This window comes from Trametes versicolor, assembly GCF_000271585.1.
Source record: "Trametes versicolor FP-101664 SS1 unplaced genomic scaffold TRAVEscaffold_2, whole genome shotgun sequence".
In the NCBI taxonomy this organism is placed as follows: Eukaryota; Fungi; Basidiomycota; class Agaricomycetes; order Polyporales; family Polyporaceae; genus Trametes; species Trametes versicolor.
The window spans coordinates 3,634,618-3,657,276 of record NW_007360322.1 but is presented as its reverse complement, the minus strand read 5'-3'; the positions used below and the strand labels follow the sequence as shown (position 1 = coordinate 3,657,276).

The 22,659-nt window shown below is 58.7% G+C and overlaps 10 protein-coding genes across 10 annotated transcripts; 4 read left to right on the top strand and 6 right to left on the bottom strand.

The window, feature by feature from the left end:
• Positions 1–1,907: 1,907 nt before the first annotated feature.
• Positions 1,908–2,668, bottom strand: TRAVEDRAFT_142467 (epsilon subunit of F1F0-ATP synthase N-terminal domain-containing protein). The gene is made up of 4 exons (XM_008036452.1): positions 2,515–2,668; positions 2,311–2,464; positions 2,163–2,251; positions 1,908–2,110 (listed from the first exon to the last, which is right to left on the bottom strand). Exons 1-4 carry the CDS (start codon positions 2,635–2,637, stop codon positions 1,985–1,987), a joined length of 492 nt encoding a protein of 163 aa, XP_008034643.1. The 5' UTR covers positions 2,638–2,668; the 3' UTR covers positions 1,908–1,984.
• Positions 2,669–2,958: 290 nt separating this feature from the next.
• Positions 2,959–6,473, bottom strand: TRAVEDRAFT_43851 (uncharacterized protein; the record flags this gene model as incomplete). The annotated part of the gene is made up of 8 exons (XM_008035740.1): positions 2,959–3,021; positions 3,084–3,232; positions 3,290–3,367; positions 3,416–3,490; positions 3,548–3,827; positions 3,885–3,986; positions 4,041–5,361; positions 5,413–6,473. 8 exons carry the CDS (start codon positions 6,471–6,473, stop codon positions 2,959–2,961), a joined length of 3,129 nt encoding a protein of 1,042 aa, XP_008033931.1.
• A 918-nt stretch (positions 6,474–7,391) lies between these two features.
• Positions 7,392–8,798, top strand: TRAVEDRAFT_56491 (uncharacterized protein). Its single transcript, XM_008035828.1, has 2 exons — positions 7,392–7,933; positions 7,987–8,798. Exons 1-2 carry the CDS (start codon positions 7,407–7,409, stop codon positions 8,372–8,374), a joined length of 915 nt encoding a protein of 304 aa, XP_008034019.1. The 5' UTR covers positions 7,392–7,406; the 3' UTR covers positions 8,375–8,798.
• Positions 8,799–9,166: 368 nt separating this feature from the next.
• TRAVEDRAFT_56490 (uncharacterized protein) lies at positions 9,167–9,956 on the top strand (the record flags this gene model as incomplete). Its single annotated transcript, XM_008035827.1, has 4 exons — positions 9,167–9,341; positions 9,397–9,586; positions 9,647–9,857; positions 9,910–9,956. 4 exons carry the CDS (start codon positions 9,167–9,169, stop codon positions 9,940–9,942), a joined length of 609 nt encoding a protein of 202 aa, XP_008034018.1. The 3' UTR covers positions 9,943–9,956.
• Positions 9,957–10,204: 248 nt separating this feature from the next.
• On the bottom strand, positions 10,205–10,363 carry TRAVEDRAFT_105657 (uncharacterized protein; the record flags this gene model as incomplete). Its single annotated transcript, XM_008036451.1, has 1 exon — positions 10,205–10,363. A coding segment is annotated over one exon (159 nt), but the record flags the coding sequence as incomplete, so codon positions are not given.
• Positions 10,364–10,904: 541 nt separating this feature from the next.
• Positions 10,905–11,509, top strand: TRAVEDRAFT_43848 (uncharacterized protein; the record flags this gene model as incomplete). Its single annotated transcript, XM_008035739.1, has 2 exons — positions 10,905–10,975; positions 11,053–11,509. The coding sequence occupies 2 exons, from the start codon at positions 10,905–10,907 to the stop codon at positions 11,507–11,509; spliced, it is 528 nt and encodes a 175-aa protein (XP_008033930.1).
• Positions 11,510–11,966: 457 nt separating this feature from the next.
• On the bottom strand, positions 11,967–14,841 carry TRAVEDRAFT_112760 (dihydroxy-acid dehydratase; the record flags this gene model as incomplete). Its single annotated transcript, XM_008036450.1, has 18 exons — positions 11,967–11,996; positions 12,058–12,257; positions 12,316–12,411; positions 12,464–12,470; positions 12,526–12,651; positions 12,709–13,003; positions 13,061–13,161; positions 13,218–13,440; positions 13,496–13,759; positions 13,812–13,893; positions 14,125–14,150; positions 14,200–14,279; positions 14,336–14,358; positions 14,416–14,443; positions 14,503–14,546; positions 14,605–14,629; positions 14,681–14,759; positions 14,819–14,841. 18 exons carry the CDS (start codon positions 14,839–14,841, stop codon positions 11,967–11,969), a joined length of 1,752 nt encoding a protein of 583 aa, XP_008034641.1.
• A 301-nt stretch (positions 14,842–15,142) lies between these two features.
• Positions 15,143–17,746, bottom strand: TRAVEDRAFT_26782 (TPR-like protein). The gene is made up of 10 exons (XM_008035416.1): positions 17,631–17,746; positions 17,545–17,574; positions 17,135–17,489; positions 16,751–17,069; positions 16,459–16,691; positions 16,129–16,400; positions 15,770–16,075; positions 15,582–15,717; positions 15,404–15,531; positions 15,143–15,349 (listed from the first exon to the last, which is right to left on the bottom strand). Exons 1-10 carry the CDS (start codon positions 17,730–17,732, stop codon positions 15,272–15,274), a joined length of 1,959 nt encoding a protein of 652 aa, XP_008033607.1. The 5' UTR covers positions 17,733–17,746; the 3' UTR covers positions 15,143–15,271.
• Positions 17,747–18,117: 371 nt separating this feature from the next.
• Positions 18,118–19,815, bottom strand: TRAVEDRAFT_34648 (uncharacterized protein; the record flags this gene model as incomplete). The annotated part of the gene is made up of 2 exons (XM_008035491.1): positions 18,118–19,749; positions 19,789–19,815. 2 exons carry the CDS (start codon positions 19,813–19,815, stop codon positions 18,118–18,120), a joined length of 1,659 nt encoding a protein of 552 aa, XP_008033682.1.
• A 693-nt stretch (positions 19,816–20,508) lies between these two features.
• TRAVEDRAFT_56488 (alpha/beta-hydrolase) lies at positions 20,509–22,640 on the top strand. The gene is made up of 3 exons (XM_008035826.1): positions 20,509–20,797; positions 20,857–21,405; positions 21,467–22,640. Exons 1-3 carry the CDS (start codon positions 20,561–20,563, stop codon positions 22,493–22,495), a joined length of 1,815 nt encoding a protein of 604 aa, XP_008034017.1. The 5' UTR covers positions 20,509–20,560; the 3' UTR covers positions 22,496–22,640.
• The last annotated feature ends 19 nt before the right edge of the window (positions 22,641–22,659 follow it).

The following is a 22,659-nucleotide window of genomic DNA, read 5'->3' as shown; positions in this document are numbered from 1 at the left end:
GTCTCCGAGCTCAACGCGAAGGTTTGGTCGACTTTGTCGCAACATCGCCTGGTTCAAGACCCCGAAAGCGTTAAGCTCATCGGCCGCCCCCCGTTGACGCTTCGAGGGCCGCTCTTGATTATCGGAGATCTTGAGTTTCTTGCGCGCGGACGACACCTTCGCCTTCGTGTTGCGTTTGAACGTAGCGCCGCGAGATTGGCGTCGGCTTGGTGCGTCCACAACATCTTCGACCGTGGGTGAATGTCGTACGGGTGCAGACGAGGCAGACTCCTGAGGCTCAACAGCGGTCAGCTGAGTCGCGGGGGGCGCGCTGACACTAGTATCTGCTCGAGTTTGCGACTGTATCTTTGACTTCTTAGACTTCTTCCTGGTGTGCTGTTTCTGCGATCCGGCGGTCTGTACGCTCGCCTCTTCCGGTGGATCAAGGTAGTCGAGCGGGACGTCGTCCGGGTGAATGCGCTTGAGCTGTTCGTGATAATCAAAGTCTGCCCGAGCCAGCTCCGATATGCGCCCGGTATTTGTTGCTCCTCTAGGATGTCGCTGGCGAAGGCTTTGGGCGGGTCTCTCGGTGGGAGTATTCTTCCTCTTTTCAGGACGAGCGTTGGTCATGATTGAAGCCTTCGGGATGGGGGCATCAGCGTCGACGGGGATGGCGGCAGGCGACGTACTACCGCCTGGTGTTCCAGAAGGCGGGGTGGTAGACGGCTCAGCAATGGTGGAAACGTCCTCAGGTTCCTGCAGTGGCGAGTGCATAATCAGTAGACGTCAATGCTTGAAGGGCAGGAAAAGATACCTCATCGGACAACTCCGTCAAGTCTGACATGGGGGAATATTCTCGACTCGTAGACATCGTCATGCTGAAGTCGAAGGATCCTTGCCGTGCAGCCTCTTCGGCGACCCGAACTGTCACGGGCCGCGGAGCACCACCGGACGTGCGTGTAGTTGTAACACTGGAAGCACCCGGAGCAGAAAGCCGGTAGCCTGTGCCAAAGTGCTCGTTATCTGTGCCAAGGGGGACAGCAGGAACTGCGGTAGGAGCGGCAGCAGCGGGCCTATGCTGGGGGGCATGTGAAGCGGTCGATACAGCGGCTGCAGCGACGCCCATATTCCCTGGAGCTTGCCACATATTTGGGAGTCGGTAGTAGAAGCCGCGCTTCTTGCGCTCGTCGTTGACAACCTTCTGTGCGGCATACTCGTCCCCCACGTATAGCGCATAGTAGAAGCAAACGAACACCTCCAACAAGTCGATGGACACAGGAACATTAGAGGCGTCGACGTTGCCCGAACCTGGGAGGAGTCCCTCGGGAGCGAAGGCATACGCAATCCATTGCTTGGCGGCAGTCAAGTGCTAGATTCGATAGGAATAGAATGAACCGAACGTTCGGACGCGTCGGAAGGGAGTCGAGGTCCACACACCTTGGGATTATGCTTGATATTGTGAGCAAGGTCTTGAATCCAGTTGATACTGCGGCGACCACGAGCGGGTTGTTCGTACTTCTGGGCAAGGAACGCTGCCGCGAACGGCTCGTCCTCGAGGAGACCCTTGTCCTGCCAGGACGTAGGCGTCCTCATCTTGACTACAGGAAATCACCTGGGCGGCGAGAGAGCGCGATGGTGAAGGTCTTGGGGAGAGGTGCTTGCGAGGACAGCAGGAGCCGGTCGTTCGTAGGGGGCGTTCTGCCCAAATAAAAGGACCGAGGACGTCTCAGGGTTCCACCGTGTGGCACGTACACATTCGAATTCACACCGGATAGATGATCACGGCCGAAAATGACATGGTGGGACGGAGCGGGAGGCAACCCTGGCGCTCAGCGCGCTCCGACGGTCTCGCGTCCGCCTTGCGTCCGCTGATTCCGAAGGCCCGCCGGCGCTACGGCGTGTATGCAGTAACATGGTTTTTCGTGCAGGGATAATGTTCTCGGGCATGCGTCGAGCAATCCATGGTTCTAATGTATGCTACGCAAGAGCGGGACAACGAACGACATTACTTGGAAAGAGCATGCTGCAGAGCCTCGTACACATCCGCCTCAATGCGCGCCTCAACCTTGTCCTCCTCCGAGCCGTTGCCAGCAGCCACCTTCAACGCCTCCTGGAGGTTAGCGCGGACGGCCTACAGAAGGTTGTCAGCGGGAGGCGCAAGGTTTAGGGACAGGCAGTATTACCTCCGCCGAGAACGCCTCGAGAGGAGCAGCCTCAACAGCGTTGATGGTGAGCTTGTTGTTGGGGTGGACGGTCGCGAAGCCGCCAGAGACTACAGGAGTTCAGCACACAAAGCCCGGTGTTGCAAGAGGGCGCGGATTCATCACTCACCGAACCACTTTTTCGACTGGTTGCTCCCCTCGATGACCTCAACGACACCAGGGCGGAGAGGCTCAATCGTCGGCGCGTGGTTGGCGAGGATACCCATGTCACCGGACGCCGCCGCGAGGTTCACTTGGACGACATCGGCGGAAGTGAAGATAGCCTGCAGCCCAGTCATTACAGGCGTGCGAGGAGACCGCTGCTGGCACAAACCTGGTGGGGGAGGACGAGCGACAAGGCAATCTTGTCGGCGGCCTCAGCGTAGCCTCGCCTGCCGAGCGCGAAGGCGCGGGGTGCTCTCCGAGTAGCAGAGGTGACAAGACGAAGCGCAGACATGACTTTTGTGGCAGAGCGGAATGAGCGCGACGGTGAGCTCGACTTTGCGTTGTCCGTTCGCCCGACGCCGGAGAATGCCGGGTCGCATCCAGTCACGTGTGTCCTCTCAGCCGGGCATAAAATAGGCGCCGTGTCTCCCTCCGCAAAGCCATGAACACCTGCGAAAATTCCGAATGTGTATTACAGCAAAGATACAGCAAGATATTGAAACCAGATCGCATGTGTGTAGAAGTATAAGCTAACGATAACGCGTCGGACTCGGTGCAGGGCTTGGAAGAGGGCGACGATACATTGTCTGAGAAGGTAATATATCGCCTGGCTTCAGCGCAATGGGCTGCTGGGGAGCAAGCATCGCCTGAACTGCACCCGGCATGCGTCCTCCGTCTATGATCTATCGCATACAAATCAGTGAGTAGGGATTATAGCATAGGCCATATCGACCTCACCTTGCCGGCTTGCTGCTGCTTGGCATAGAATGCGAAGAGGTCCGCGATCTGCTGTTCGAGACCCTGTCTCTCCCTCTGGAGGCGCGTCACTTCCTGCGTCATGAGCATCACCTCTCTGGTGAGTTCCTTCTTAAACTCTTCGACGTGGGCTGCTCGACACATACTTTAGTATCGGCTTGCACCAGAGAGAGGAACCGTATACGTACTCTGCACGTTGATCGCGGTCGCCTCCTGCATCGCTTCGACGAACCTCAGCCTCTCCCCCCGTATCTCGTTGGTCAATTCTGGTATATATGAGATAACAACCGCCGTCAAGAGTGGTAGTGGCGCACCTGTGGCCATTGATTTTAGCATCCGTTCTTGGTCCATCCGTTGGCGGTCGATCATTCCTGTAACAGATTCGGTGGCTGCACGACCACTGTGAGCGTCTTCATGTCAACAGAGACAGAAGGCAGCTTGCTCACTTATTTGGTTGCGGGCCTCTGCATTCCTGCGCATATCTTCTTGCACGGCAGCTACGAGGCCATTCACCGATGTGTGCAAAGTGGCCGTATGCTCGTCCCGTTCCTGGTGTTGGACCAGCAGCCTTCGTATATCCGACAAGAGGTTGCCTGGAGGCGCCTCGCCGTCTTGCGGGATGTCCTGTAACTCTGAAACGGGCCCGAGCGTTTGACAGAGTTGCTGGACTCCAACTGCTACGCCTTCGATCTGGGATGTACCGTGGTTCACGAACGCTTCGAGCCACTGCGAAATGGACAGCGTCAATAAAACGTATATGTAAAGTGAGAATGACACACTGACTGTGTTGAGTTGATTGAGATAGCGAATGCTGTCGGTTTGCTGCTCCATCTGGGTGACGCGCTGTTCCTCTGCATCTTTCAGCAGTGTTACAACCTCTGCAAGCTGTTCACCGGCTCGGTGAGTACATGCGGCCGTGAGGGGTGAGAAACTGCGTACCTCGGTCGTTGCGGCAAGTGTCTCTCCCGTTTCGCCGTTCTTGTTTTGACACAACCGCAGCAGACCATCCAGTTTGCCGTGTAGCTCTGCGACGTCTGGTGTCGTACCAGCATTCTTCAGATTCTCCATCAAGCCTTGAAGCCTAGAGAGGTCGCCCTTGATGTCTACTTGCACTTCGTCCAGCTTGGCGGTCACGAGAGCTCCTGTGCCGCCTTCCGCTGAACGAAGACGGCGAACTTCCGTCAGTACTTCGTCGACTTTCGTGCGGACATTGACGATGTTGGTGCTATCCGTCACCGAGCGCCCTCTCAGTCCTTCAACGCGTTCGCGGATGACTTCTAAAGTTGTCTTGTTCCCAGAATCTAGAGGAGCATCCTGCAGCGTATACGGGGTCGGAGTTGGAGACCCGTGCGACTGAGGAACCGGTGCCGCCAATCCCTCGAGTGCACTGCGTATTGGCGACGCCGCGCCCTTGGTCTCCTCGCCGCTCGCGCTTGCGCCACCGTCGTCGGAGTATCTGGAGGCAGGCGAGAACAGTGTTTCCTCCCTTTTCGGGATCTCGAGCATCCCACTCCCTCCTCTGTCCTTCCGGCTAAACGCGCTAATCCTCGGCGGCGGCGACCCATCCAAACTTGGCGGCCTAGTGGTCAACCCCCCAGAAAACACCGACCGCGGCGACTCCGCCTCCGTGCGCGGGTACGCATCCGCATACGAGTTCAGAATCGACGCCGCCGCGCTCCCCGTCCGACTCTCCATCCTCAACATCCTTGGCGAGTCCCTCAGCTCCCAGCGGCGCGTCGACGGCGATATGGGGCTGCTGCTCGCGGCGCGTGTCTCTGCCGCCGCATGCTGGATCTGCGCGAGCCGCTGCTTCACGACCGAGCGCTGATCGAGGTTCCGGATCGACGGACTCTGCGTGCGCGACGGGTTGTCTGGAGTGGAAAGGAACGCCGAGGAGCCCCGTATGCTGGTGGGCGTCACAGGCGGGGCAGGAAGTGGGGAGAGCCCAGAGGGGAGGGAAAGCTGCCGGACTTGGACAGGAGGCAGGTCGCGCAGGTTGAGACGCGGGAGGACTGGGCGTTCTGTCGCGGTGACCGGGTCGGGGGGCAGGGCAGGGAGGGCGCGGTTCGCGCTGGATGTCGAGGCCTGGGAGAGGCGCGAGACTGTCGCCGGGCTCTCGCACTTGCTGGGCTTCGGGGAGTGGATGTGCGGTTCTGGCGCCGCGGTTGGCTTGGGGGCGGGCACCATGAGCGACTTGTAGGTGTGCTCCGAGGGCGCAGGAGAGCGGATCCTATTCTCCTGTGCTAGTAGCACAGCGTCCCTGCAAAAATCGATCAACCAAAATCTTCAACTCAATATCACTCAGTCTTACCAAATTGCGCTCACCCAACCAGCCCTCTCCGGCACTCCCTCCGCCGCGAACTTCTCCCTCGCCCTCCCTTCAAACAACAGCTCGAACACCTTCAGCTCCGCCCGCGTGCCCACGCCCCGCGTAGGCAGCAACGCGCGCTCCTCTTCTGCGAGCTCCGAATGCGCAAGCGAGCGCACGTCCGTGCACGCACCGAACGGCACGAGCCGGCTGGCGGGGTTGCCCCCTTGCGTGCCCCACGAGACGAGGATGTGCGTCGTGTGCAGCTGCGCAGCGCACGCGAGCCACACGGGCGGGACGCTCGCTGCTCCGGAGCTGGGAGTGTGCGCGAGGTAGAGTAGCGTGCCTTGCTTGCCGGTGTGGGCGGACACGGGCGAAGCGCAGTTGCGCGGGTCGGTTTGGGCTAGCGAAGGGATCTGGAGGGTAAGCGAGGGTCTACTGGGGCTTGTAGACGCGTGCGGGGACGGGGACGGGGACGAGGACGTGGAGGGAGTGGCTTCTCTGTAGCGTGTCCCGGGGAGCGCGAGCGTCGACGAAGGGGTCGCAGGTGTCTCCGACCGCTGCACAGGCTTGGATTTCTTGAACACCGACATCAAGTTCCGGAAGGACTGGCGGATGGGCGACCGCCCCTTATCCTTCGTCACCGTGCGCTCCCTCTCCACCCCACCGTCCGCAGCGCCAGCGCCAGCCCGACTTCGCCGCACACCCGGGGCATCTTCCATAGACTCAAAGCGGCCGATCAGGTCCTTCGTCGTGCCCCTCCTCCCCAGCGCTGCCCCCGGCGCAGAGCTTGGCGCGATCTGTCTTGCTTGCCTTGGCCCTGGAGGACGCGCAAAGTACGCCCCGTCGTCTGCGTCCTGGGACGGCCAGATCCGCACCGGCTCCCTGTGGCTGGACGAAGAGGACGGCGCGCGGATCTGCACGTCGTCGTGAGCGTAGCTTTGCCGTCCTGCAGCCTTTCCACCGGGGAGTGGTAGATCGTCGTAAGGCGTGACGAGTGGGGCCGATTCGTCGCTCCCGGTGCGCGTGCTCGTCCGCGTGAGCGGCTGCGGGTAGGCAGACATGTCAGGGCTGGGTGCGTGGTGAGGGGGTGGTGGTACGGACCTTGGGGTGTAGACATGGGAGCGGAGGAGGCTGGCAAGGGTGTCAGCCGCTCCGGAACACGTTAGACGTTATTCGAATCGTGCATGCCATGAACATCACTCTAGTGCGTAGGCAAATATCAGTAACATGTCAGTGCTATGTGGATGTGTGCAACCAAGTCTGTTCTGCCGCCTGGAGCGAGGTCCTCGACGTGCATAGAGCGCAGGGCTAAGTTCGTCCCCAGGTTGCGGCGCACGGTGTTAACAACCGGTACAGCGAGATCTTCACTCCCGTCATCTTGGACATGCATTTATTGCTAAAGGCAGTTATGCAATGAAAGGGGAAACACATTCAGGGGATGCACAGAGGTCGAAGCACCAGAGATGTGTAGATGCAGGTGGTCATCATGATTGTCGCGTCAGACTACAAGGCCTTGATGTAAACCTGCCGAGCAATAGTGTTGCGCGCGTCGTGCATTGACACTGCGCCGGCTGTGTGCCGGAGGAAACAAAGCGGGGAGAACAAGGCCCGGAGCAACGACGGTGGTGGAGAAGAGCCAGGCACGGACGTGGGAGATCTGCAAAGGACGCGACGGGAGACGCGTTGTTGGGCAACGGGCGCCAACGCGCGTGGCCGAGTTCGTTTTCAATTCAAGCGCACCTTGCAGCCGACCGCCACCCGCCTCGTTCATAAGCTCCCTCCCGACGTCCACGATCCCCTACTTCTGCTCTACCATCTCCCGCCACTCCGCCCGTACCCCAGACCACACACCCCGACGACCGAGACCGCTGCGCAGCCTTGCAGTCAGCCGCCCCGACGCCCTCTCCACCTCGTTGCCGCTCCACGATTAATCACTCCACTCACCGTCCATATACATAGTCCAGCTCCTTCCACTCTCGGTTCACCACATACCAATGGCCTCAACCTTCTACTCCTCCTTTTTCTCGTCCGGCCTGCTCTCACAGCACTCGCCGCGCCCGCTCACGCCGCGCCCTTCATCGCCCACCACTCCCCGGGCTGCACTCGCCTCTTTGGCCTCCGACGACACGACCCCGACCGCCCCAGCGGTTGCCCAAGACGTCTTCTCGACAAATGAATCCCAAGTCCTTCCTTCCATTTCCGTTGCTTCCCCGGCCGCCGAGGGCGACTCGCGCCCACGCCTTCGCCGCCGCCGCTCGTCGCTTGCGGGTGCCGCTTCGCCGCTCGCTACCATGAAATCTTCTGCGCCTATGCGCCAAGCGGCCGCCTCTGTGCAGCGCCAGAACCTGGTTCTTCGTGCCCGTGCCGGTAGCGACGCCAGTATCCTCTCTACTGCCACCGCAAGCTCTGTGTCAAGTTTCTGCCCCAATGGCCCTGACAATGCGTTCACGGTCACTTCTCAGAGACCGACGGGTTTCATGGGTAGGCTTCGCAGTGGCAGCCTCGGAACTGCTTTGCTCAGGTGAGCAAAAATTAAACTTTGCTATATGGCCCATACTCATTAATGTGCGCTAGACCTCGTCGCGGACTACGCCGCGCAGCACCACCCATGCCCGCGCCTCCTCCGAGCATGCCGCTCCCCGCGGTTCCCCCCGTCCCTACAACTCCGTCTCGCCAGCTCCCCACTATCATCGCTAGCCCGACGCAGCCGACGACGCCCCCACGGCGACCCCTTGCCCGTCGCTCCCAAACATGCGATAACTACGACCTCACTGCGGCGCCGTTCAGCGTCGCGGGCGCGTCGCCCATGTGCGTGACCGACGAGGAAGATACGTTCTCCGCGGCATGCGCCGGCGTGCCGTCGAGCCCGGGATATGCTCTCGGCCGGGAGAACGACATGCAGCTCGACTACCCGAGCCCCATCGACGGCGCCGCCTTCGACTGGGGACGCCGCAATAACTGAATGCCCGCCACGACTTCCGTAGGGCGCCCCGGGCGGGCCCCCAGGAAATGACCAGCAACGTCCGACCACCAGACTTTGGACTCTTGCGCCTGCTCCCCATCGTACGCTTTCGAGGTCCCCACGTTGCTTCCTTGCTCGCTCGGACTGACTGCTACTACGGACTGCCCGCACCCGCTCCTTCCCCGTCCGTCCACTACCCAATGCTGTTGTTACTATAATCGTCGCTTTCCGCTTCGTGCCAGATACCTTTTATCCTATTGTACGACATGCCCTATTTGCCCCCTCCCCCCGCGCCCCGTGGGCGCCCTAGAACTTGAAGATGTAAAATTTTGGCGTACAGTACAGCACTCGAAGCTTGTGGTCCGTGCTGGCCGCGGCTTTAGTTTTCGTACGCATACATACAGCGCTTGCTCCCATGTCCTCCCCTGCTGGCCTCCCTCGGTCGTCCAGTGTTAATACTATCGTGGTTTACCATGAAGCCTCCTGCAGGCCGCCGCTTGACACGGGCACCCACTCCATTCCATAGGTGAGTGCAGTCACCGGGTGTGGTTGGGGCGAGCACGCGCGACGGGGACCGAATACGACGAGCCAAACGCCCGATGCGCCGCTGCTATGATGTCAGAGCCCGACGTCAGTTGTCTTCTCCGTTCCTCTAACGTATCCAGTCTGCTCCAGGTGTCCAGCGGTATATATACGCACCTCAAATTTCATGCCTGGGTGCCCCACTTTACCCCTCTCTACTACCACAACCTTCCGTCAACCTCGTAACCACACCACCTCACCGCCACCGCCATGTCCACCAACAAGCAGCTCGACCCCTACACCGCCAAGGCCGAGGACAACACGCACACGCCCCAGGAGAAGATCCAGGGCCTCCACACCATCGTGAAGGGCGTCAAGACGGGCATGCTCACCACCCGCTCTGCGGATGGCCGCTTCCATGCGCGTGCCATGGCTCCCGCCGGACGTACGTGCTCTTCCTCTCCTCGTGAAGTATCGCGCTCATCCTCTTTCTGTACCAGCATTCCACCCGGACCAGGTCAACCTGGTATTCATCGCGAACCGCGTGTCCGCGAAGTTCGAGGAGATCGAGAACGACGCGCACGTGAACGTCGCGTTCTACGACGAGGCGACCACGAACTGGGCGTCGTACTCGGGCGTCGCCAAGATCACGCAGGACAAGACGAAAATCGAGAAGCACTGGAGCTCCGCGTGAGTGCTATATGCCCTACACGGCCTTTCGAGTGTGTATCTGACAGCGCGTGGGTTTAGCACGTCAGCGTGGTTTGGCGACCTCGGGGACGGCATACACAAGGGTGACAAGAACGACCCGCGGGTGGCCGTCATCGAGGTTATTCCTGACGAGATCCGGTACTGGATCGCCACGCGGGGCAAGGTCGGCCAGGCTGTGGACATCGCTGTTAGCGCCGTCACTGGACACACTGCTGCGCCTGGGGAGCTCAGGACTATTACGAAAGCCGAGGTATGCGTCCTCGTACTTGCAGGATGCGGGAGAATGTACTGATGCTGTGCAGATCCAACTTGTTCAGGGCTTAACGAGCGTGTAAATGGAGGAACAAACGTGTACGCTTCGTTGTGATGTATAGTACTGTACATGTAAAACCTCTTGTAGCATATACGCTCTATGCAAGCTGTATGTCATAGTGTTTCTTTCTTCTCTTTTTCGCTTTGCGAACTAGAAATTATTCGTAGATGTGAGAGTGCAGTCTTCTCCTCAAACGCGCAGGCGAATCGGAACACGCCGTTTGTTTGCATCTGCCAGTGGATATAGAGAATACGGCCGCCACGTACTAAGTACGTAGATGCAAGCAAATCCTCAGTGCAACGGAGTTCACAGGTAAAAAGAGCATAAATATTGAGATCCGTAGATCTACCACTCCGGGAAAGCGTGTCATCCTTGTGCAGGGGCCATGCTAATCTTCTCTGTATCGTTCCAATTTTTTCGTATGTCACCCCGAAGGGGACAAGGAGAGGCTCAGCGTGAGGGGTGCTGTGGTGACGTTTATGCATTTCGTTCGTCTCGCGGGTAGCGTGTAGGCGCTTGGGAGGTCATTCGCAGTCGAGCATGTTCTCTTTACACCAGAGTTCCTGTCTTCTCATCTTGATGCGCCCCTGTAGAATAATGGTTTGTATTTCTGCATATCTATGATGTGGATTTCTTCGATCGAGGTACTCTCAAGGTGTGCAGGTGGAAGTTGGAAACAAGCCCGGGCCAGTCCATGATCCAATGAGATAAGATAGACGCCTTTACTCGACGTCCATGACATCGGCTGGGCGCCTGGATCCTGGCCCCACTGCCTGCAGAGGAGCAGCAGCGAAGAACGTTCTACACGCTCTCCTTACGCCTCTCACCACCCTCCGGACCACATCCCTCTGCCCCGCCACGGTCGCACCTCCCAGTCTACCTCACGAGCGGCCATAATACTGCAGAGAGAAGCATGCCGGTACGTCCTTGACGTCATTCACGGAATCGCAGAACGCTGAGCGGGACGCGCGACATTACCAGGCCATGACCGTCTTCCCCTCCCCCGTCGTGGACGCCATGACGCCGGAGCAGTCGCGAGAGATCGCACTACACGGGTACGTCCACCTCCTAGTCTCCCTCTCACCCTACGGAGCCAACTTGCTCATTATCATTCTGACCATTCCCGCACCAGCCACCGCGCGCTCACGCCCATCCTCTCCGGGGCCATCTCAGGCGGCATCGTCGGAGTCGCCTGGATAATCGGCATCATCGTCTGGCTCTACAAGCGCCACCGCCGCGCACGGCGCGCCAAGGCCGCCGGGTTCCGCTCGCACCGCGAGTTTCTCGACCCCCCGAAGAAGCAGGAGGCGTTCATCATCCCCCCAGACCCGGCCGTCATCCAGGGGCAGGTGAAGCCGGGCCAGCAGATCGTCGTCGAGGACGTGCAGATGGCGCACCTGAAGCCCGCGAAGACCGTGCCCGCGGCGGCGGCGGACGGAGAGCGGCGGCATGGGGAGAAGGAGGACGTGCCGCCGGGGATGGCGCATCGGGGGTCGGCGCCGTGTAGGGTGCCGGACGAGCCGCGGTCGAGCTTTAACGACTCCGGGGAGGAGAGGGGCGAGAAGGCGCAGCACACGTACTCTTCATGAGTGGGCACTGATAGATTTGGTGAGTTTTTGTTTCGCGGCCTGTGATAGTGAACAGGTGTGCTGATTGTATGCGGATAGTTTCCGCGTACGACCCTCACGATTCGGACTAAACTGTACCTATAGGCTTGTATACACGATGCAGCGCTACTAATGCCTCTCGATACCCCTTGTTTGTCTTTCGGTGCTAGCAGACTCGTCATATGGTCATACAAACACACATTTCGACCTTACACCACGCTCGAATATCGCACAGTTTTCATAGAGCTCGAAATTTGCTGTGGTGACCTGCGACGCCCTGACCAACAGATTGTGCTGACGAGAGCGCGGGGCATTACTGATACATGAAGCTAGAATTGGGACTGCCTTTGCAGCTCTTGAATTGTACAGACGTTTTACAGCGCTTCTAGTCTCCCACCCCCAGCACATCTCTCGCTCAACCGCGACCTCCTCGTCCCCCTCAATCGCAGTAAGCGCCAAGGTTCGCGGGCTGCGCCAACGTCGTCAGCATCCATCCGAACACGCACGTAGTCCCGAACAGAAAAACTCACGGCGACGTCGCGGGCGTAACGGTACAGCACGCCGCGCTTCTCGCGGTACTCGCGCGGGACCCACTTCTCGCGGCGGCGCGCCTGCTCCTCCTCGGACACGAGCCAGTCGATCGACCGCTTCTCGGTGTCGATGACGATCTTGTCGCCATCCTCGACGAGCGCGATCGGCCCGCCGACGAACGCCTCGGGGACGACGTGACCTGAAGACGGCGAATGTAAGCTTTAATTGTGGGAGAGAAGAGGTGAAGAGGCACTGACCGATGATGAAGCCGCGGGAGGCACCGGAGAAGCGGCCGTCCGTGATGAGTGCGGACTTGCCACCGAGGCCGGCACCCATGAGGGCTGCGGTCTGACCTATCGGACCGTCAGCACTTTGGGACATCAGTTCTGAGGGAGGAGTATTTACCAAGCATCTATATAAAACGGGTCAGAATCATTCATTTTCGCATAAAATCGGGATCCGCGTACCTCGGGCATACCGGGTGCACCCTTGGGGCCCTGGTAGCGGAAGATGATGGCCATTCCGGCGGTGATCTCGCCGTTCTCCAACGCGGTGAAGAAGGGAGGGATGCTGTCGAAGCACTTGGCGATACCCTACGAAAGCGTGTTAGTAAAAGTCCAGGTGCAGCAACACTACATAATAAAACGCACCTCGAAGCGCAAGCCCTCCTTGCCAGTGATCTTCGCGACAGCAGTCTCGGGCGCGAGATTCCCGCGGAGGATCGTCAAGTGACCGGTCGACTTAATTGGGTTGCTGAGCGGACGGACGACGTCCTGGTCCGCAAACTGGAGCTCGGGCACGTCCTCGAGGTTCTCCGCGATCGTCTTGCCGGTGACGGTCAGCTGCGTGCCGTCGATAAGGTCCGTGTGCTTGAGCAGGTACTTGAGCAGCGCGGGGATACCGCCGACGCGGTGGAGGTCCTCCATGACGTACTTGCCGGAGGGCCTAGAAAGAAGAGTAGTTAATTGAGACGCAAGAGGGTAAGGGACGAGGGGGACGTACTTGAGGTCGGCGAGGTAGGGTGTCCGGTCAGCGACCTTCTGGAAGTCGTCGATGTTGAGCTCAACATCTGCTGCACGGGCCATGGCGAGCAAGTGGAGGACCTGTGGGGAGCATTAGTACAAATTCGACATTCACAACTAGCTAGAGAGACACATACAGCGTTAGTGGAACCACCGATGACGTTGACGATGGTGATTGCGTTGAGGAACGCGTTGCGGGTGAGAATATCCCTGGGCTTGATGTCGAGCTCGAGGAGACGCTTCAAGTACTTAGCGGCCTTCACGCACTCCTGCGCCTTTTCGGGGTAGATAGCAGGGATGGACGCAGAGTAGGGCAGGGACAAGCCGAGAACCTCCAGGACACTCGACATCGTGTTTGCGCTGCGAAAGGTCCTATTCAGCGGGGCCATTCTGTAGGTGAATTTGAGGGGCATACGTGAACATGCCACCGCAAGCACCGGGGCCGGGACATGAGTGGCGGACGACGTCGAGGCGCTGCTCCTCGGTGATCTTTCCGACTGCGAACGCGCCGTAGGACTCGAACGCGTCGGCGATGTTCATGTCATCGCCCTTCTTGTGGCCAAGGGATGGGCAGTCGACCTTTCGGACACCAGCCTGGATGGTACCGCCATATACAATGACCGTAGGGCGGTTGTGACGGGCAGCGGCAATTACACAGCCGGGCATGTTCTTGTCACAACTGAAGGTTCGTGAGCAAATGAGCATACAACTTAGTAGTAGAACAAACAAACCCAGGGAGGGCGATGTTGCCGTCATAGTGTTGTGCCTGAGTGACCCCATTGGTTGAGCGAAACGGGAGGAGGTAGCTAATTACTGACCATGATGACCTAGACACAACAGTCAGGTCATTTCTCAGAAGGTTCATGAACTGTAGCTTACAGTCTCAATAGAGTCGGCGATGAGGTCACGACTTGGTAGCCTGTATCACGGAGCTCAGCGGGAGCCAATCCGCACAGGCGCATATCACGTACGAATATCTCATGCCTATCAAGACGCGCCCTCCATGAGTTCTCTATTCGCACGGAAATAAATGTGATCACTGACCCTCAGTACCCATGGTAATACCATCGCTGCAGAATGATGAGTTAGAGCCTTTCGAGTTGAAGACGTCAGACAAACCTGACACCGATTGTGCTGAAAGTCAAGCCGACAAGGCCCTCCTGTTCACATCCCTGCTTCACCTTCTTGGCAAGCTCCAGCTAACGCACCCGCTCAGCCAATCAATACCTTCAGAGAGCCATACACATGGACTCACAAGGTGGTTGTTGCAAGGGTTGCCTTTTCCGGGATATGAGATGCTGCTAAAGCGGTGATATCTTCAGGGCGGCAGCTCACCTTCCCACCACACAGGCGAGATACCGATCTGTGCAAACGGTCGGTTAAGCGACCAGGCGCGCGTCCCCGGAGTGGAAGGTCGCTTACCTGCGGCTTGTCAAGGTCGTCCGGCGTCACGCCCACGGCATGCACTGCGCAATCAAATTCAGAACCCTCCTGCTCCTTTCCCACTCAATATAGAGAACATACACATGGCCTGGGCACCGCCGCGCCTCTGCACGTTTCTTTAGACCTCTTGCTCGTTATATTGGTAGCCTCAACGCACCTTGTCTTGTGTAAGTGCGCATGAGAACTTGTTCAGCTTCACGGGCGTGCTCGGCGAGGCCGCCTTGGGCACGGAATGGCTATATGCACGGGCGCTATGAGTAGTCTGCACCTCCGAGCGAGCTGAAGGCACACGTACATCTCGACGTCTCCTGCGGACATGGTGGTGGTGGTCGCGTACAAAAGGAGAGCGTAAGAGAGCGCGAGAAGAGAGACTGACTGTACGGCGGCGGCGGAACGTATATATAAAAACCCGCGCTCTGCAGCGAATAGAGCAGACGGCATCTGACCCCGCCCGCCGGTCCGCTGCCCTGCTCATTCACGTCAGATCGATCGGCAGCACGCAATGCTCGCTCGATCGCGATAGCTACATATTCTCCCCCTCCCATTGGCCTGCGCCCGCCCAATCGCCCCCACTCAAATTCACGCTCCTGTCTGGACCCTTAGACCAAACGTTCGATGAGTTCAGTACCTGGAAGTCCCAGAGCATTTAAAATACAGCATATAGACTACAAGACCAGCACGGCTCCGAAAGACGGCCGTGCGGGACGGACGATGGCCCTGCGTCTCCGCCGTCCCCGGCATCGGTTCGTCAGAAGTCGAAGCCTTTGTCGCGGAACGCCTCCAGGCTCGTCGACGCCCTCGCCATCTCGGCCAGGTCAGGGCGGTTCTATGTCATATTGTCAGATGATAGCGCGACGATCGCGTGGTATGGTATACTGACCATCGCTTGGAACGCGCGCCGGAGCGTGGTCCACAGCTGCTCGCTCTTGGCACCACCGGACGACTCTTGCATCGCTAGTGCGCTGAGGAAGTGTTCGATCGCCTCTTGGTGGGCACCGATGTTCAGACCTGCCAAATACGTGAGTGCTGGGCGCGACCGAGAAGACTAAAATACGTACAGGCTACGCCCACGTTATATATAGCACGTGTGTAGGTTGGGCGGAGTTGCAGAGCTTCGCGGTAGGCACCCAAAGCCTCTTCAGGCTTGTTGCCGTTGGACAAGGACGATCCAAGCCGATTCCAAAGTAGATAGTCCTAACATAGACGTGAGTATAGTCCTCAAATGTATCCCTTATCGGAAACTAACCTTCGGCCGGATGCTCAGCGCTGCCTCGAAACAGTCCTTTGCCCGATCGTAGTCGCTACTCGTGTAGAACAAGACACCCAAGCCAATCTGCACGTCAGGGTCGATCTGGTCGCGGTTGTACTGGTCGCGGGCGACCTTCAGGAACGCCTCGGTGACTTGCTCTTGTGAGTGCCAGGACGAGTTCTGGAGCGACTTCCACGCCTCCTCTGGGATGTTGGCACCGGGAATGTGCGCATTCAGCCACCGAAGGAGCATCGTGTGGGATGCCTTCTCCATAGACTCGTTTGTGAAGGCAATTGCAAGAGACTATCATAGACGCATAAGCTGACCATCGCTGCGTTGAATTTTTGGCCACTTACGAGCATGCCTGCACCGGCCGCGCCAGCCGCCTCAGCCCGCTTGACACCTTCCAAGAGTGCACGCATGGCGGCTTCGTCGCGTTCGTCCATGGCCCTCGTCTCACCGAGAAGTATCCAAGCCTCGTAGCCCCCTTCTCCAAGGTCGCCGTGCTGAATAGCGGCCTCCAGTAGCAATGCGGCCTCTGACAGGGACCCATTACGTGCCAGAAGATCCTTGGCATCCTGTAACGAGGACTTGGAGTGGGAAGGGTCCAAGAACTTGTTGTCTTGCTCTATATTTGCGTGGTCAGCTATGACACTCATGCGGTAATCGAAGGGCATTAGACGTACCAAAGACGTAGTCGCCGAGTACCGGCAGGCCTTCCTCGTCAAACTGCATGGCTGGCTCAATCGAATAGTCGGAGTCGCCCATGCCGCCTTCCCATGCATTCTGCATCATCCCGCCGTAGTCAAAGTCGAGGTCCTCGCGCTGGGAGTTCATCATCTGGTTGAACTGCGCCTCCCACTTCGCCATCTCCTCTGGCGGAGGTGGCAGCTCGGAGTTCTGCAACTGATCCCACACCCTGAATATATAGAAGTTAACGTTAGGGGCTCAGCATGACCTGGAATAGCGCATGCGCACTCTTCGAAATCCGTGCCCTGGTAAGGGTTCCCCTCCTCATCTTGCTTGCCCAAGTTCGCCTCCTGCAGAGCATCCGCAAGCCGCTCGACCTCCTCGCCATCCACCTCCGTGATCCGCGCGCCTTCGCTCTGACCAGGGTATGTCGCCGCAAACTGCGCAAACGCCGCGTCAAAGTCGATCTCCTTGCCCTTGCCCTTGCCCATGCCCATTTCTATTCCCATCTGCGGCCCGCCCATGCCATACGCCGACATACCCATACCCATGCTCATAGGCATCGACCGCCCGTACAGCCCGGCGGACATGTATGGCGTCTGGCTGACTGATGGTGACATACCGGGCGTCAGCGCGCTGCGGTGCCGCAGAGTGTTTCGGGAGGGAACGTACGATTCGACTGCATGGGCATGCTCTGCTGCCCGGACGGCCGCGCGATCTGCGCGACGCTGTCAAACTCGGCGCCCCAGCCGGATGGCGCGGACTGCATGCGCTGCATCTGCATGTCGCTGCCCATAGCGCGACCCGAGTGCTGCATCTCGTTCCAGGCCTGCTGCAGGTCGGGTCCCGCGGCTTGGGGTGGGGGCGTGTGCATGAAGCGTTCGGCTTCATGGGGCATGACGTGGCGCTGCATGGCGAAGGATGGAGGAGCACCGGCTTGTTGTGAGGAGCCACCCTCGAAGAATTGGCGAGCCATGGCTAAATCGCGTTCGGATCCATGAGCGGATGAAGTGGGAAGATGGTGAAGCTGCTGTATGTTAGCGAGGCTGGCGCTGCATAATGTATGCTCTTCGTATGCTCACCCTAGAGCCAGACGGTCCTGCAATCCTGTCCTGTAACGAGAGGGGATGAATGCCGCGGATGTGGTAAGCAGGTTGGTGTTACACACCTGCTGTAAGCTCCGGTCGCCCTCGGTGTGCTTCAGCACCTGCGAAAGGGGATTGAATGGTACAGCGCATTCTGCGCCAGATATGAGGCCTTGCAGAGACATGATGTGGCAAGCAAAGGTGGACGTTGGGTGGAAGAGAGGAGTGAGCGTCGGCGTTAGACCTGGGAGGTGCGGTACTTCGCCAAGCGCGGATTTACGCGGAATAGCGGGGTAACCGTTCGGACAATGCCGATTATTGTGATTCACGTGCAACTGCTCGTTGACGAGCGCTTCAAGCTTGCAGGCAAACACCATTAATCACAGAATCATTGCAAGAAGTACACCTTCATCGCTGTACAGGTATCGTGTAGGCGAGAGCTTTCGAAGAAGCTCTCTTACCGAGAGAAGCATTTAGACATTGAGAGACCGATCGAAACATACGCGGATCAACACCATCGATAAACCATCTGTCAGGCGAACATACAAAGCATTCGAGTCCTCGAAACCGTCAACCTCTCTGTACAATTTCAAACCCATGGTACGTCCTCCACAATACATCCGTCACGAATGCGCTGAACGTGCTCTGCTCCGTCCCGACCACCTGCCACGCCTGGCCCACGACCATCGCGTCCAAGAACGGCATGAGAAACGGTCCGAGCGGCACACCGTCCACAGGGCTCTTGAGGTTCCGCAGCGATGCGACGTCCTCGGGGAAGTCGTCCAGGAAGAATATGCACGGGAAGGTACGCGTGAAGCGGACGAGAAGCCCATTGTGCGCGGGGGACCGCGCGTCTGTTGAGACGAACAGCGGCGCGTTGAGCGACGTGAGCCTAGGCGACGTATGCAGCGGGCCTCGGCACGGAAAGTCAGGCAAGGGCGCTGCCTCAAGCGGAAATGGCGGCAACGATGGATGCGGGGCGCGTAGGGCGGGGTAGTCGATGTTGAGCGTTGGCGGCGCAGGTTCAGCGTCGTCTGGGAAGAGCTCCCGCTCGAGCGCGAGGATCTCATCGTGCGCAAAGCCCAATACGAGATGAAGGAGCTTCCACCACGCGAGCCGCGTGTTCTCGGGCGCGTTCCACTCGAAGACACCGTCGCCGATGCGGAGGTGCACCCCGAGATACTCTCCACCGAGCGCGGTGCGGATGCCATCGGCTGCGCGTACGAGGTCCAGGTTTGCGAAGGCCATGCTTTCGCGAACGTGCTGGCGCAACACGTAGTTCGTCGAAGAGCGTAGGTGAAGGCGACTCGAGCCGAAGAGGGTACCAAGCTGGATGAGGCGCTCCGGCCTATGAGCTAGGGTGGCTATTTGGACAGCCTGGAAGAACTTGCGTGCGGGAGGGTCGAAGGAGAAGAAGTCCTGAAACGAGTACTCGTTGCGAGTTGAGTCCTTGATGTAGAAGATGTCGTCCGTAGAAATATCCAGCTCGTGCTGAAGCCAAGCGTCCGTGTAGTTCCAGCCTTCAAGCAGCCGCTGGTCGTCCCTAACGCTAGACAGATCGACGAGCCAGTCCCAGGATATGTGCGTGTAGCGAAAGTAGTCGTCACATTTGGAGGGCGTGTTAAGGTCAGCTGGGGAGAGATCGCGGCAGAATCCAAGTCTAATCTTGCGGCGGTTGTCTGCAGACGTTTCGTAGAGCTCGTCGAAGGGTGCGTAGCTCAGAGGGTCACCCAGGCGTACAGGAGGTAGAAGAAGGGTGCGATTTAAGATTCGAGCCAGGACAAGTGCGTTTTCCAGTGCGATACGTTGATTGTGGAACCCGCTGTGAGGCAAGTAGGCGAGAAACTTCTCCGCAGGAAAGGAAAGGTGATTGACAGATTCGACGAAAGCAGCAGTCGGACCAGAGGAAGAGATTTCGACGAGCGCCGTCTGTAGAGCTCCAGTGTCCTTAACGTCATGAGATGGGTGCAGCAGACTACGAGACGTGGCCGTGAAGAGATAGTACGCCGTGAAGAGAGAGGCTAAGCCAGCTATCACCAGAACGATGATAAGGACTGCGATCTGTTTGTCGTATGTTGTCCGGAGATAAGTGTGATTTCGGGTCCTGGTAGGCGACGGAGAATGCTTGCGATGTTGAGGGTGACATGTCGGTGGCATGGGCGGATCAAAGGGTACAAGTCGAGCTGATGTTCCAACGTTACGCTTTCCCAGAGTGGATGTTGGCGGCAAGACCGGACGAACAGTCTTTCTCAACACCTTTGGCGACATCTACGCCTCGTAGTGATTTGTGAATTCAAAATTGTGTCTAAAGAGCATATAGCTGTGATGAGTTTGCAACCACATAGAAAAGAGGCGGGTTTCAAGCTGACCTTCGCACCTGTTCAGCTCGAGCCGTCGTTCAATGGCTTCGAGACACGCTGATGCACTGAGCTTGAAGCCACGATGAGAGAGAGGCCCAAGAAAATGGCAGAAGTGGACGTGTGGCGAAAGGTCGAGTGAGTAGACACGGTAGACGCCCAATATATTCACCGATCCAGATAGATCGAGATCCGCGGCATGAGCATGCCGCAGCAAACGCCGAAATGTCTGGACTCGCTCTCCTCCTCCCAACTATACAACACCTCATAACGTTGTCGATCTGCTCTTATATTACTGCTGTGTGGAATCATCTCCAAGCGTGAGCACAAAGAAGGCACCCACCAGGCAGGTTGGCAGGTTGTGTCTCTCTCGCGGTTCGAGACGGGCGATAAATCCAATGATCGAATATCGCCATTTACTGGGATGGGAGCACATGCTACGAGGTACGTATGCGCCGCCCTTTACGGCGATAGCTGCGCGGCCTGCGCCTCGCCCGAGGAGTCAAAGACTGCGTCTGAAGTTGAACTCTCCGCGGCTCCGCTCCACTTACATATATAAGGCTTCGCGAACTGCGTCCGTGTGATCGTTCGTTCTCACACCCACCCACATCTATCGCCCTGTGCCCAGTGCCACAAGCGGCCAAGCATAGTGTGCTATGGATACGAACCGAGACAAGATTGAGAGGCCATACGTGCCGTATGAGCCTCTCGCAACGGTCCACCCAGCTGCGAAGCCTGCGACCTCTCGAAGCCGTAAAGTCAAAACCCTGCTGGTCTTGCTCACCGCAGTAGCGACTATTGGTTTCCACCACTGCTGGACGGGTGTAGATACCGATCTGCCCAGCTCAACGCCGTCGACCCAAGTCGACGAGCCCGAGTTTGATTGGAATGCGGTAGGTGTCAGACCAACCGAATCATGAGAGGTTCACCCGCTTACACTGTCGTCTACTAGCTGGAACCTGCCAAAACCATCAAATGGACGTCGTGCTACTCCGGCCAGAAATGCGCTCGTCTGCTTCTTCCGCTGGACTACGGCACCCCGGATGGACCCACTACCGCCATCGCGCTGCGTCTTCTCCCTGCCACAGACAAAGCGAACTACAAGGGGCCCGTGTTGATCAACCCCGGTGGTCCCGGTGGTTCTGGCACGAGTCTGGTCGCCAGAGCCGGCAAGAACATATCAGCCATTGTGGGGCCCTCTTTCGACATCCTCGGGTTTGACCCGCGCGGAATCGGCGCCAGCACTCCCTCCGCCAGCTGCTTCGAGTCGGACTCTCAGAGGCAGCTCTGGAGTCTGCAGGAAGGCCACCGCCTGCTCAACGCCTCCGACGATTCTGTGGACATCGCGCGTGCGCGGCAGACCCTACTTGGCCATCGCTGCGAGCAGAAGATCGGGGGTGAATGGGGCATTGGACGCTTCATGAGCACGCCCGATGTTGCTCGTGACATGCTCGAAATCTCGAAGCAGCTCGGGCACGAGAAGCTGCAGTACTGGGGCTTTGTGCGTATCCAGCGCTTCACAATACCTCTATCGCGTGAGGCTCTGACGTCCTGATCTGCAGAGCTACGGGTCGATCCTCGGCCAGTACTTCTCGGCGATCTACCCTGACAACGTCGGACGGGTGATCATCGACGGCGTCTACGACGGGCACAACTATCGCGGAGCGCTTTGGAACTCGAACCTCGCCGACACCGACGCCGTCGTCGACTCGTTCTTCACCTTCTGCCACCAGGCCGGCCCCGACAAGTGCGCGCTCTACGACACTACGCCCGCGAAGATCCGCGCCCGCTTCTTCGCCGTCCTCTACTCTCTCGAGTCGCAGCCGGTCAGCATCCCAAGCGCGGAGCCGCCCGTGCTCGTCACACGCAAGGTGCTCCAGTCGCAGCTCTTCCAAGCGACGTACAAGCCACTCGCGCAGTTCGGCCTCCTCGCAGACACCGTGTACGCGCTCGAAAGTGGCAACCAGACCGCGCTCACCGCGCTCGCGCCCAAGATCGTCCCACCCACGGAGTGCAAGTGCACGGACCCGGAGCCATGGCTCGCATCCAACGAGGCATTCTCTCCGATTGCGTGTGGCGATGCCGACGAGACGATGTACGACCGCGATGCGTACGCCAAGTACTACGAGGGCCTCACCGCGTCCTCGCAGCTCGCGGCGCCGCTCTGGGCGACCTCGTACCTGAAGTGCGCGGAGTGGCGCGTGCGCCCGAAATGGCGGTGGACGGGCCCGCTCGGCGCGAAGAATACGTCGCACCCGCTGCTGCTCGTTTCGCCGCGGTACGACCCGGTCTGCCCTCTGAGCGACGCGCAGGCGGTGCAGAAACGCTACGGAGGGTCAGGGCTGCTCATCCAGGAGTCGGTCGGCCACTGCACGCTTGCCGCCCCGTCGCTCTGCACCGCGAAGCACATTAGGGCGTACATGGAGAATGGGACGCTCCCGGCGGCTGGCACGGTGTGCGGAGTGGACGAGCTTCCGTTCGTAGGAGCTGTGCAGGACGTACGTGCGCTGTCGATTGAGGACGCCGAGCTATTGGAGGCTATGAAGGGACTATCAGCCGTCGTCCCTACCCTCGGCTTTGACGGGCTATAGGAAGTCTGTATGTCGGTTGGTAGTTCTAGGATGAAACATTCAAGCGCTTGTCATGCAGAGACGAACGAGTTCACGGTATTCGGAAAGTTATACCGCACCGCTGTATCATTGCGTATCCATCGATATACAAGGCCGCTCTTCAAACTCAGGCTGCTTCATGTACC